Source organism: Rhineura floridana, chromosome 6 (assembly GCF_030035675.1).
Source record: "Rhineura floridana isolate rRhiFlo1 chromosome 6, rRhiFlo1.hap2, whole genome shotgun sequence".
Taxonomy (NCBI): domain Eukaryota; kingdom Metazoa; phylum Chordata; class Lepidosauria; order Squamata; family Rhineuridae; genus Rhineura; species Rhineura floridana.
In genome coordinates this window covers 31,476,209-31,489,292 of record NC_084485.1, presented here as the reverse complement: position 1 = coordinate 31,489,292, position 13,084 = coordinate 31,476,209, and the positions used below count along the sequence as shown (strand labels likewise).

The following is a 13,084-nucleotide window of genomic DNA, read 5'->3' as shown; positions in this document are numbered from 1 at the left end:
ACAGCAAATGTAACAGCTTCTTCCCATGTTTTGAAGAATGCATTTTCTTTTTTTCTTTTTCTTTTTTTGCATTACTTCATTTATTGTTTCAGCAATACATATTTCAGGAGTGGAGAACCTTTGGCCCTCCAAGTGTTGCTGAACTACAGGTCCCAACATTCTGTGGTCATTGCTTGCTGGGGCTGATGGGAGTTATAGCTCAGTAACATCTGGAGGGCCAAAAGTTCCCCACTCCTGATGCATTTGATATTTACTTTTATTTGATATGTATTTTAATTGTATTTTATGTATTTTAATTTATTAATGTTTTTGTGATCTTTATTGTGTACAGTTTTATTATGTATGTGTTCTATTTTATTGTAAGCTGCCCTGAGTGCCCTATTACAGGGTAGAAGGGCGGGACAGAAATATTTTAAATAAATAAAATAAATAAATAAAATACTGGCACATGGTATTGAAAGTTCCTAATTGGCAAGTTTCCTTTTGATATGCCAGAGTTGGTATTGTGAGAAATGATCCTTACTGGCTCTGGGCAAAACACTTTCTCCCCATTTTCAGACTACATCATCAAGTCCATTTAATGGCAGCCAGAAAAGGGTGTGATGAAGATCTCTGGGGAGGCAACTCCATAGATGTTTGGTCACCACTTAAAAGGCACTGTTTCTTATAAACATAAATAGTACCTTCTGGGGAAGCTAGGAAGGGAGGTTTTTTCAGCAGGAAGCGAACATTGGGTCCTAATCTGGATTGGGAGCACATTCCTGATCAGGGGCCCATAACTACTTTTTCTTCAAAATAAAAGTAACCAGATTAAGTATCTAAGCACACTTGTTTTTTTTAAAAAAATCATTAATAGCATATGTAGACTGGTCTGCAAGCAGAGGTCTTCCTCATCATCTGCTATCTATTCCATGAAGAAGGCAGGAACTGAACCTGGAATCTTCTACACGTAAAGAATCTTTCTCTTCCATGAAGCTATTTTATTCAACAATAAGCCAGTGTTCTGAGCTGAAAACAGATTTTTAAGACTGAAAAACAGGCAGGCTTTAATTTTCCTATAGGGCTGTTAGCTCACACACAGCCATCACCATAAATCCAGGAGTTGGGAAAATTTTTAGCACCTTAACCTCTAGCTAATTAGCACTATCCTGTCTTTTAAACAATCCCAAGGGGGAATAAAGGGCACCTTGTCAGATTTCCATCACACTTCTTATCTGCACTGCTTTCCATTTCAAATTTCTGACACCTAGCATCACTAAGGCTTGCAAGCCTGATGCTGTTTTGCATTACCTTTCAAGTGGATTTGGAGTTTGGCAGCTCAGCTTCTGCCTCCAGGTTATTCTTTCTGAGGAGCACAGGAATCTCCCAACCAAGGATGCAGACTATAATTATCAACTGTACTTTCAAGTGGCTCATATAGCTGCGAGGCATGGAAACCAAAATAATACAGGCTTGAACTGTAGCCACATACCAGCAAAATCCCAGATGTAAAACAAAAATCACAGCAAGCATCCATAATCCCCACACCGCATAGCCATCAACCAGGTGACTTTGAAGGTGTGCTGTTGTGACCTACATATGCCTATTGTGTTAGGGGGGCAAGAGAGCAGAGGTAAGGGCAGCTAATCCCCACCCTAAGGATGGGATTAACACATGATCACTGCACCACTACAACCACTCCTAGACTCTTCTTTTTATTTATTTATTATTTATTTATTACATTTATATACCGCCCCAAAGCCAAAGCTCTCTGGGCGGTTTTACTCACAGAAGTTGCCCTTTCTGAAAGAGCTATATTGGCGCCCAGGCTTCAATTGCACGACAGCTGCTTCACCACTGAACTGCACAGTTTCCACTGTATTCCACTGAGATGCATACAAAGTTGATTCTCTACCACTGAGCTACAGCCCTTCCCCACAGCTTGTGGTTTGTCTGGAGTGAAAAAAATGTGATTTTCATTCCATGCACTCTCATGTTCACTAGTTCATATTTTGCCACAGTTTGGTTGACTGCTACATGCATGGAGATTAGGGAGAAGGCTGTCTGTGATTACTCAGCAATAATTAATAACTCTGCTTATGTTCAGGTACATTATTTTTTATTTTTATTATTATTATCAAAGAGCACTTTCCAGATCTGAATTCTTACGATGGAACAGTAGGTTCTAAGGTTGAGCCCTTGCTCAAATTAAGCCCTCTAGGGATATTTTGCATTTAGTGTAGAGCTGAATCCAGAGTAGGTTTTCTGATAAGTTTACTTCCGATAGAACTGGAGGTTTTGACCTTGACTGAACAAACAGCAAAAAGTTGCCTGTGTATATAAGGCCCTGAAAATCTTTATCTGCTTAGTAAGATGGGGGGATAGAATCCTTTGGGACTTTATAAAATCAATGGCAACTCTTAACTGGCCTGCACACGGCAGAAAGAGGAAGTAGAATTGACTATGGAAAATCACATTTTTGGATGCTCTCCTCTATAAGTCATTCTCTGCAAATGGAAAAGTAGTATAGCTGTGTGAGAGCTGGCTTAGACTCTCCCTCCACCCCATGTGATAGATTTGCCATCCCTCACCTGCAACCTAACGTAGTACAGGACACTTTACTACCTGATCAGGCTCCCATCTCTGGTCAGTCCTAAGAAAATCTCAGTTTTTCAGTTTGCTCCACTTTGAGTTTCAACACTTCTGTACACACAATGGAAAGCTAACTATGCAACCCAACCCTTATAAAAGGAAGGGTAAACACTATAGAGGTCCTTGCTGAGGAATGTATACAAACCACATTTATCAAACCCCTGTTTCCTCTGGCCTGTTGGCCCATCCCAGCGGTTTAAAAGTCCTCCAAGTGTCACACATAATCCCAATGCAAATCCATGGAATGGGCAGGCATCAACTTCCTGTCCACTATTGATCCAATGTAAATACACAAAGTGGGGTTACAGTATTTTGTGCTTGTTGTGAAAGCTGAGGCAGCATTTTAAGACAAGCTAAATTTGTCACAATCTGACTCATATACTTAGTTATGTTAAAACTGATAGGACAGTACTTCAGAACTTCCCAAAGTCCTATCTCAAGTATCACTACTTAATAACTTTTTTAACATTAACAAATGTATTTTCATAGAAGCCCTGATCTGAATCCATACAGGCAATTTTGCACACATCTCTTTTGTGCCTAATCCACACTCAGGACCAGTCTACTTGAAAGTAGTTCAAACTCATGCAATATTGCTGGTTCACAAGGGTTTCACTGGTTCTGAATCTGACAGCCTACACTCCTCTAACTGCTGTCAAAGAAGGGAGCTCAGTTTGCCCTAGAGCGGGTACTTATGCATCGCCAAAAAAGGGGGCATATGCATATGCTAATTTATACACACAGACTCATATTCCAAAATAATTACTATAATTTAAATAGAAATAAAAGTTATATTTCACCATAGAAGGAAAATCAGTGACCAGGTAGCCTGGGTGCTTGCTCAATCTTCTGTCCAGGTACTAACTACTAAAGGGCAACTTCAAGAACAATCCTGTTGTCCTTTATTTTTATTTTAAAACCACACTTGAACTAGATAGCTTTCCAAATATCCTCTGAAAGCAGAAAGCATGGCCACCCTTGTTCCCCTATGCCCAGCGGTGGCGAGTGGGTCCACATCAGCGAGGCAGTGGAATCTACTCCGGGTTTTAGTCCATACTTTCAAGGAGCTGTTCAATGGGCAGATTCCACTGCCCCACTGACATGGAGCCACCATCCGCCACTGCCTATGGCAGAAAAGCTTCCCCAGGTTTATCAATGTGGCTTGCTCCCTTTGCCTCATTGGCATATATGTGTGTGTGTATGCATATTGCTAGCTTACCACCTACACAGATTGTCCTCTTTTTAATTAAAAAAAAACCCACATGGCAAAATGTGCAGTTGTACAAAACTCATGCCTGCAGCTTTGCACAAGGAGCAACCAGTAAAATAATACTTATATTAGAATGTGAGAAAGGAAGAAACATAAAGGAATCACTTGGATGCACACTTGGAGCTCTCTAATACCATCGTGCCGTTGGTCCATTCAGCCTAGTATTGTCACTTCTGACTGACAACGGCTATCGGTCTGAGTTCTTTCCCATCCCAAGGAATGGGGGATGCCAGGGATCAAATCTGAGATATTCTGCAAAAGATATGCTCCGTCCCTAAATGACAGCCCACTCCCCTACACATACTGACCACAATCCAACAAAACATCAGACCAGCAGGTCTCAAACTGGCAAACCAAGGGGATATCAGGCAAGGATCCAGCCTATGTACCACCACCTAGTCCTTAAGATACGGAAAGGGGACTTCCCATCTCACAGCTGATATGCTCGAGTCTCGGTCAGTACCAGATAGAAAAGATAAATGTAGTGTGGGAGAGGGCCGAGCAAGAAAGGGAAGGGAAAAGCTTGACTTTACTTTGGATTTCTGAACTGAAAGAAATTAACGTTACATTTTAAAGTGGAAGCATTTGTCTCTCTCCAAAAGTGTTGCAACTTGTGCTACAGAAACATAATGACTGATGCCAGCATACATCTGAATACATCTCTCTGTTGGCATCAGTCGTTACGTTCAACTGAGAAACAAACATCAAGGAATCAAGTCCTGATTCTGCACCAGAAGCTATATAAAAGTAAATTCTCATTATGTAAACATAATGTAAACAGGAGCAAAACCACTCACAAGGCCCAGTGCTCTATTGTATCAGCTGATCAACTCAAATTACCATTAAGGAACTTTTATTTGTAATCAGGCTCACAAGATGAGTGTTAGCATTCTGGTGACAAAGGACTGAAGTGTTCTGCTACTTTGCACAAATGGGGATTCTGCGCTCCATCAATTACAAAGCTACAATTAATACGCTCAGATGGAGGCAGTACTTGAAGAGTAGTGCCATGGAACAACACAAGTCCTTCCCTGTATCATGTGGATAGCCTTCAGTGTGAATTGACCCTGTGCATGGGAAAAAAAGGGAAGAATAACAGAAACTAGGGTCCTATATGATCAGGGCTTCACATGGCGAAGGGAAAGGCCTCACCATTGTTCCTTCACCATGTAATGTTAATTTTGCCTCTGGCTCAATGTATGAACTGGGGTTAAGCCTGTTTGAAGTGACATACTCATTTGCGGCTTGTCCATGTGACATGACGGCTGCAGCATGGAAACAGCATGAAACAGCCTCTGCACAACAGCTGCACATACAGCAACTGGAATGTGCCGATAAATTTGTAATGGTAAGTGTCAGCAATGAGACTGGACTGGAAAGGATAACTTGTGTTGGAGATAACTTTCTCCTACAGAAAGTGGAGGAAGCAACTAGAGGATCAGCTATCCTTGACTTGATTCTAACCAATAGAGATGATTTGGTGGATGAAGTGGTAGTTTTGGGAACTCTGGGGGAAAGTGACCACACCATACTTGAATTCTTGATTTTAACAGCAGCAAAAGCTGAGAGTAGCCATACACACCCCCTGGACTTCAGGAAAGCTGATTTTAATAAACTCAGAATAATGGTAAGTAAGGTTCCTTGACAAGAGACCATAATGAGAAAAGGAGTCCAAGATGGGTGGATTTTCTTTAAAAAAGACATTATAAATGCACAATGGCAATCAATTCCATCCAGGAAAAAAGGGGAAGACAGCAGAAGAAGCCAAGGTGGCTTCACTTAAAGCTTAGAGAAGACTTGAAAACAAAAAAGGACACATACAGGAAGGAAAGGAAGACAAGGCCACAAAGGAAGAGTACAGACAGCATGGAATTGCAGGAATGGTGTCAGGAAAGCTAAAGCTGAGAATGAGCTGAGGTTAGCAAGAGATACCAAAAGCAGCAAAAAAGCTTTCTTCAGGTACGTATTCAATGAGGATGTCAAAACAATAACAGATGACAAAGAAAAGTCAGAAGTGTTCAATTCCTACTTTGGCTCAGTCTTCTCCCAAAAGAGAGTCTATGACCCTCCTGAGAAACATGAAGGGGCAAGATTGCAGTTTGACACTGATAGACAAAGAGTCAAGGAATACTTAATCACCTTGCATGAGTTCAAATCTGCAGGGCCCGATGAACTGCGTCCTAAGAGTATTGAAGGAATTGGCTGAAGAACTCTTGGAAACACTGTCTACTATTTTTGTGAAATAGTGGGGGATGGGTGAAGTGCTGGATGACTGGAGGAGGGCTAATGTCCAGAAAGGGCCAAAAGAGGACCCTGGGAACTACGGACCAGTCAGCCTGACATTGATCCCTGGGAAAATTATGGAGCAGATTATAAAGTAGTCCATCTGTAAGCACCTTGAAAACAATGCAGTGATTACAAGAAGCCAACATAGATTTATCAAGAACAAATCCTGCCAGTGCCAGACTAATCTTAACTCATTTTTTGATCAGGTAACCTCCCTGGTAGACTGTGGAAATTCTTTGGACATAATATATCTCGACTTCAGCAAAGCTTCTGACAAAGTGCCCCATGATATTCTGATTAGCAAGCTAGCTGAATGTGGGCTGGATGGAACAACTATCAAGCGGAACCACAGTTGGCTACAAAATCATACTCAAAGAGTGCTTATAATGGTTTCTTCTCAAACTGGGAGGAGGTAATGAGCGGGGTACTGCAAGGCTCAGTCCTGGGCCCAATGCTCTTCAACATTTTTATTAATGACTGGATGAGGTCAGGGAATGCTTATCAAATTTGCAGACGATAAAAAATTGGGATAGCTAATACCGTGGAAGACAGAAACAAAATTCAAAGGGATCTTGATCGGCTGAAGCATTGGGCTGAAAACAACGGAATGAAATTTAGCAGGGATAAGTGTAAACTGCACCTAGGAAAATGAAACCAAATGAACAGTTATAAGATGGGGATGCTTGGCTCAGCAATACTACATGTGAGAAGGATCTTGGGATTGCTGTTGATCACAAGCTGAATATGAGCAAACAGTGCGATGTGGCTGCAAAAAAGGCAAATGCTATTTTGGCTGCATTAATAGAAATATAATTTCCAAATCGCATGAAGTATTAGTTCCCCTCTATTCAGCATTGGTTAGGCCTCATCTTGAGTACTGCATCCAGTTCTGGACACCACACTTTAAGAAGGATGCAGACAAACTGGAACAAGTTCAGAGGAGGGCAACAAGGATTATCAGAGGACTGGAAACAAAGCCCTATGAGGAGAGACTGAAAGAACTGGGCATGTTTAGCTTGGAGAAGAGAAGACTGAGGGGAGATATGATAGCACTGTTCAAATACATGAAATGTTGTCACACAGAGGAGGGCCAGGATCTCTTCTCAATCGTCCCAGAGTGCAGGACACGGAATAATGGGCTCAAGTTGCAGGAAGCCAGATTTCAGCTGAACATCAGGAAAATCTTCCTAACAGAGTAGTACCACAATGGAACCAATTACCTAGGGAGGTGGTGGGCTCTCCAACACTGCAGGCAGCTGCACAGGCACTTGTTGGGTATGCTTTAAGGTGGATTCCTGCACTGAGCAGGGGGTTGGACTCAATGGCCTTATAGGCCCCATCCAGCTCTATGATTCTATGATCCTATGAGTAACGGGGGAGGGGGGGATGGAACAAATTGCTCACATCCACATTGCCTTTAATATGAATAAACAGAAATAGTGATGGTGGAGTTTTGTGTTACTGTCAGTCTTTGATCACGCTGATTACTCAGTGAATGAAATCTCACACGTGGTCTTGCATGTGTGAATTGGAAATAACAGATCAAACACCACAGATATATTTCATGTCACTTGACATAAACTCACAGACAATATCTCTCACACATTCTGCACAAGTCATTAAATGGTGAATAACTGCAGGTGGTGTATATGCATGTTTGAATCAATCATCTGTGTGCCAGAAGTGTCATGTTGGACACAAGTAACACTTCAATAAAACGGATTTTTAATATGTTTTGTATGTATCTATTAAGTCTATTTTTTGCATACGTTCAATTTTTTTAACATTCTATTAGTCAATGATTGTTTATGTTCTCTTTTAAATTAATCAATTTCTATGAATAAAAACCTCTTTTTTAATATAAAATGTCCCTAGTGTGATGAATTTTCCCCTAATAAAAGCTTTATTAGTATCTCTGACTACTGCTTGTAATCCCTCCTAAGAGTCATTTATAAGAAAAATAATGGTCAATTCTTCCTTGCATTTTCTTTCTACTACTGGATTCATTCATAAGAAATTTTTCAACTTCCACTGGCAGCTTTGTTTTCTTTCTCTAAATAATTCATAACGATAGGGTTATGATTGGTATATACCATTGCTTCAGTACTGATCTGTTGTATCTTTCGTAGCAATGTTAATGTAACCCAGATCATATATATCCTAGAGTATGATGCATGTGGAATTAAATAAAATAAAGTACAGTTACTCAGTAAGGACCACTGTCTATTCCAAGGGCAGGGAACCTGTGGTCTTCCAGATGCTGATGAGCTCCAACCCCCCTCAGCCCTAGCCAACATGACCAATGGTGAAGAATGATACCAGCTGTAGTCCCGCAGCTTCTAGGGGGCCACAGGTTCACCACCCCGGGGATAACTGTTCAATAACCACAAGTAAGTTTTGTACAAGCACATCATACCTGATCAAACTTTCCCCACCCAAACTGGAAATGTATTGGTCAGAACCTTATATGGAACTTACAAATCAGGACAAATTCTTCGTTTTGTGTTACCTTCAGGAGAAGTGGGTATTTGCAAATCCTCTGGATTGGAGTTAAGAGATAACCCTCAAGTGGAATGTCTGTGGTCTTTCTGCCTCCCAAAAGCATGCAGCTCTGTAACCAGAAAAGAAAAATAATGTTACCCTTGACTCAAAGCTCCTAGAGATTCTATGATAATAAGTAGAATGTCTGCAGATTTCTTCATGCACAGAGCCCTGTATAAGTTATGAGTTCTGGAAATAAGAACAATTTCAACATGTGGAAGAAAATGAAGAAATTGTTTATTTATTTGTTACGTTTATAGCATGCCTTTCTTTAACAGACTTTAAAGTAACATGAACAGAGCTCCCAGGAAGCCTCACATCCAGGCACTGATCAGGCCTAAATCAGCTTAGCTTCACGGACTCATGTGCCTTCACACCATAATCCAGGAAATAAACCTGCACTAAAAATGCCAAATTCTACACTTCAGACTGTAATCCTATGCATAACTAAGGCCAAACTAGGCATGTGTGGGCAAAAACATATTTTCACATTAAGCTACATGATGTCAAACTAAACCATAGTTTAGAATGACATGAGAAATACTAGGCAAGCCTCAGGTTTGTGTGCCCCTCCTCTGCGTGACTGTGAGAAGTTTGAAAACTTTTGCTTCTTCTTTTGCTTATTGTCTGCACTGACAAACTGTGGTTAATGTTAACTATGGCTTGTTTAAAACAAGCATACTTCAAACCATGGTTTATAATTCACTGTCTGTGGATTTTGTGGGTGGCCTTGTGTATGGCCTACTATGGAAACATGGCATATAGATGATGTTGACAATGATGATCATCATCATTTAAACAAACCATAGTTGACATTAACCATTGTTTAGAATTCAGACCAAACACTAAATTGTGGTTAATGGAAAACAGAGATCTTCTGAGCTTCTCCTCCTAGCCACACTGAAAGAGCAGGGGAGAATGCAAGCCTGTGGCTTGCCTAGGCTTTTTCTCACTATGCTAAACTGTTTTAAACTTTAGCAAGATTTACACTTCATCATGATGCCTCAATGCCATGTATGGGTGTACACTTTTCATGAAAAGGAGCATGTGAACAATGAGAGTAAAACCCTCCCTCTTCGCCAGCATCCCTGTATTCCATTGCTTTAAACAGTTTTCTCCTTCTCCATTTCACTTCCAGTATCAAAGTTAGGATGGAAAAACACTGCTGAAAGCCATGAAGCAAAGCAAAGCAAGGCAAGGCTGATGCAATGGTGGGTTTTTCCTTGTTTTCATCGCATTGCTCCTTTGTGTACTGTATGTGAAAAGTACAAGCCACCCACCCAGGATCATTTTATATGCGTACAGGAGGTGGAGGGAAAGGCTAAACAGGTGCGCAGCTGTCCTATCACGTCTAATTGAACCCTCAATTAAAAAAAAAAATTAAGAGTTCCACTGAATTCAGTGATATTTTCTTCTGAGCATACATGAATAGGACCAGGATGCAAGAACGTAAAGATTCTGTGGAAGCTGGTTGGTTTAAAATCACTAATGCCTTAAATGAAATGTTGAAAATATCATTCACAGTCGGTGATATCCAATGTTTGTCATACTCAGAGTAGATCCATTGAAACCACTGGATATCATCCAAGATTCCTGGAAGCATAAGACCTCTGAAATGGGGCATAACAGCAATTGTTTCCTCTACTTGCAACACACTCTAATCTAACCATATGTGTTGAGTTCTCCAGCCCCACTACAACCCAGATTTTCCAGGGAGACACTAAAAGCCTTGGTGTGAAGATGAGGTTCCCACACTGCAGTCCACCTCAGACAGCCGACTGTATAAGTGGAGGTAGAGCTCCTGCTTAGCCATTTATTTCCTCTGACTCCTAATTCTCTTCATCTCTAAGGCTCCATCTGCACCATACACTTATAGCAGTATCATACCATTTTAAACAGTCATGGCTTCCCCCAAAGAAACCTGGGAACTGTAGTTTGTTAAGGGGTCTGAGAATTGGTCGGAGAGCCCTATTCCCCTCACAGTGCTACAGTTCCTAGAGTTCCCTGGAAAGAGGGATTGACTGTTAAACCATTCTAGGAATACAACTGAATTATGAATTAAAGGGATCGGTCCCCTAGTGTTGTGGCACCTTCCTCTCTGGAATTTCCTCCCATTAAATATTAGACAGGCACCATCTTTGTTGTCTTTTTGGTGCCTGTACTGAAAGCCTTCCTCTTTCAAAAAACCTTTTAAGTAGAGATCTTTCCTAGTTTGCATCTCTTGGAATTGTTTTTAGATATTTTAATTTTTATCGCTCATGTGTTTACCATCCTGGGTTCCTTTGGGTGGAAGGGCAGGATATAAATTTCGATGATGATGATAAACTGAACATGGAAAGAAGCGGGGCTGCCAGACTGAGAGCCAGAGAACAGTCATATACTTCTCCCAATGTGGCAGAACATGAGGCAGCCTAGTCTTTCCCCTGACCTGTTGTTCCCAGCCCTTTCACAAGGCTAGAAAGGTCTGCTACATGGCAGGCAAGAGAAGGGGCTGGATGGCAAGGCCTGGGGTGGGAACCAGCAGAAGAAGCCATAGCTGCCTCATCTCCTGCTGCACATATGACCATTCTCCAGCTTTCAACCTTCAGAAAAGAGAAATCTCCAAACAGAATGTACGTTCTGTCCAATGTAGATATTGTGTTGTTGCTGTTGTTGTTGTTAATACTAATAATAATAACCCGCCCTTCCTCCCAAAGGCACCCAGGGCAGCAATACACAAGGAGCACAAAACCTGGTTTGCATGCCTCATGTGCAAATGGCCTAACAGTCAAATCCTAAACCAGAAAACTCAGAAGTAAATCTCACCAACTGACTGGAGATGAACCTAGGGCCCTCTATAGGTTGTTGGACTCCAACTCCCATCAGTCCAGCCAGCATGGCCAAAGGCCAGGAATGATGGGAGCTGTAGTCCAATGACCTTTGGCGAGCACCAGGTTCCGCATCTCTGCAACAGACATATCCTTACTCAGTATGTGTTGGACAGCAACTAGTGTCTCTCAAGTCCTGAGCCTGTCAGCTTCTGCCTGTTTGGGGTTCTCATGAGATCAGTTTTCCAGAGCAACATCTGACACAGCTGCCCAGAATTGCTTAAGTGTTTTGAACAAGGTACAATTTCACTTCTCGAAAATACTTTCACCAGACACCAATAATAAAATTTCCTCTATAGACACACAGTCTCCCTCTGATGCACACATTCTTCAGACTGTTGTGCTACCTTCCAAAACTCACAGTCCAATTTTCCAGGGTTGTGGTATGAATCATCAACCATCCTTGTCTCCTTGATGTTTTTTTCTGCCTTTGAATTTCCCCCGCCCCTTTTAATCACAGAGTTTTCAGAAGGAGAGAAACATTCCCACATTTTCCAAGGCAGGTTTCTATTTCTGCCACTGTAAGGGGCAATTCCACTCACACGAGAAACTCTTATTGGACAAATGAAACAGCATCAGAGCCTACAAGTCATCCTGTCCAGTGGAACAATGAGGTGACAAGGCTGAAGAGTTTTGTTTCAACCAGTTCAATTGGTAGGTAGAGAAAACATTCTGGAATAATGGCTACAGTCAAATTTCCTTCTCAAAAATTTGAACAGAGATCCTTTTATGAAATATGAAAGAAAACAAAACGCAGAGAAAAGGAGGGAAAACATCTTTGGAAAAATGAGCGGTAAATAATGTGCTCTGCAAGCAGAAGGTCCCAGGTTCAAACACTGTCATTTCCAGGGAGGGCTCAGAAAGATTCCTGTCTTAATCCCAGAGAGCTACTGTCAGTTGGTGTTAGGGTTGCCAGGTCCATGGCCTGAGACTGATCCTGTATCTTTAGGACAAGAGAAAGTCAGCCAAATGTAGGCTTTCTTGCAACACTGTAATGGGAAAAACCACAAGGTGGAATTCTCCCTTCCCCCTGCACAACTTTTAATGATACAAAAGACCTCTTGGAGGCTGGGCCTGGCAACCAAGAGGTCTTCTGTATCTTTAAAAGTTGTGCAGAGGGAAGGGAGAATTCCACCTTGTGGTTTTTCTCATTACAGGGTTGCAAGAACACCTGCACTTGGCTGACTTTCTCTTCTCCTAAAGACACAGGATCAGTCCCAGGCCAAGAACCTGGCAACCCTAGTAGGTGTAGATAAGACTGAGCTAGATGGACCAACAGCTTAGATCACTAACAGGGCAAGCCTATACATGTATACTCAGAAGTAAGTCCCACTGAGTTAGCTAGGTTTACTCCTAGGGAAGGGTGTATAGGACTGCAGCCTTGCTGTATTTGCTTCCTATGGTCTAGGGCTGGGCATATTAAAATATAATGTATTCCGCCCAACACATTTCAGGTACGTTCAACGGTGGTAAAAACAAAACATTGTGT

The 13,084-nt window shown here is 41.5% G+C and overlaps 1 protein-coding gene across 2 annotated transcripts in view; it reads right to left on the bottom strand.

Moving 5' to 3' along the window:
• PREX1 (phosphatidylinositol-3,4,5-trisphosphate dependent Rac exchange factor 1) overlaps positions 1 to 13,084 on the bottom strand; it is a 334,614-nt gene that overhangs the window by 146,294 nt on the left and 175,236 nt on the right. For both annotated transcript variants that reach the window (XM_061631360.1, XM_061631361.1), the window contains exon 5: positions 8,697 to 8,798. In XM_061631360.1, the coding sequence (XP_061487344.1) occupies positions 8,697 to 8,798 (102 nt within the window). The remainder of the gene's footprint in view (positions 1 to 8,696; positions 8,799 to 13,084) is intronic.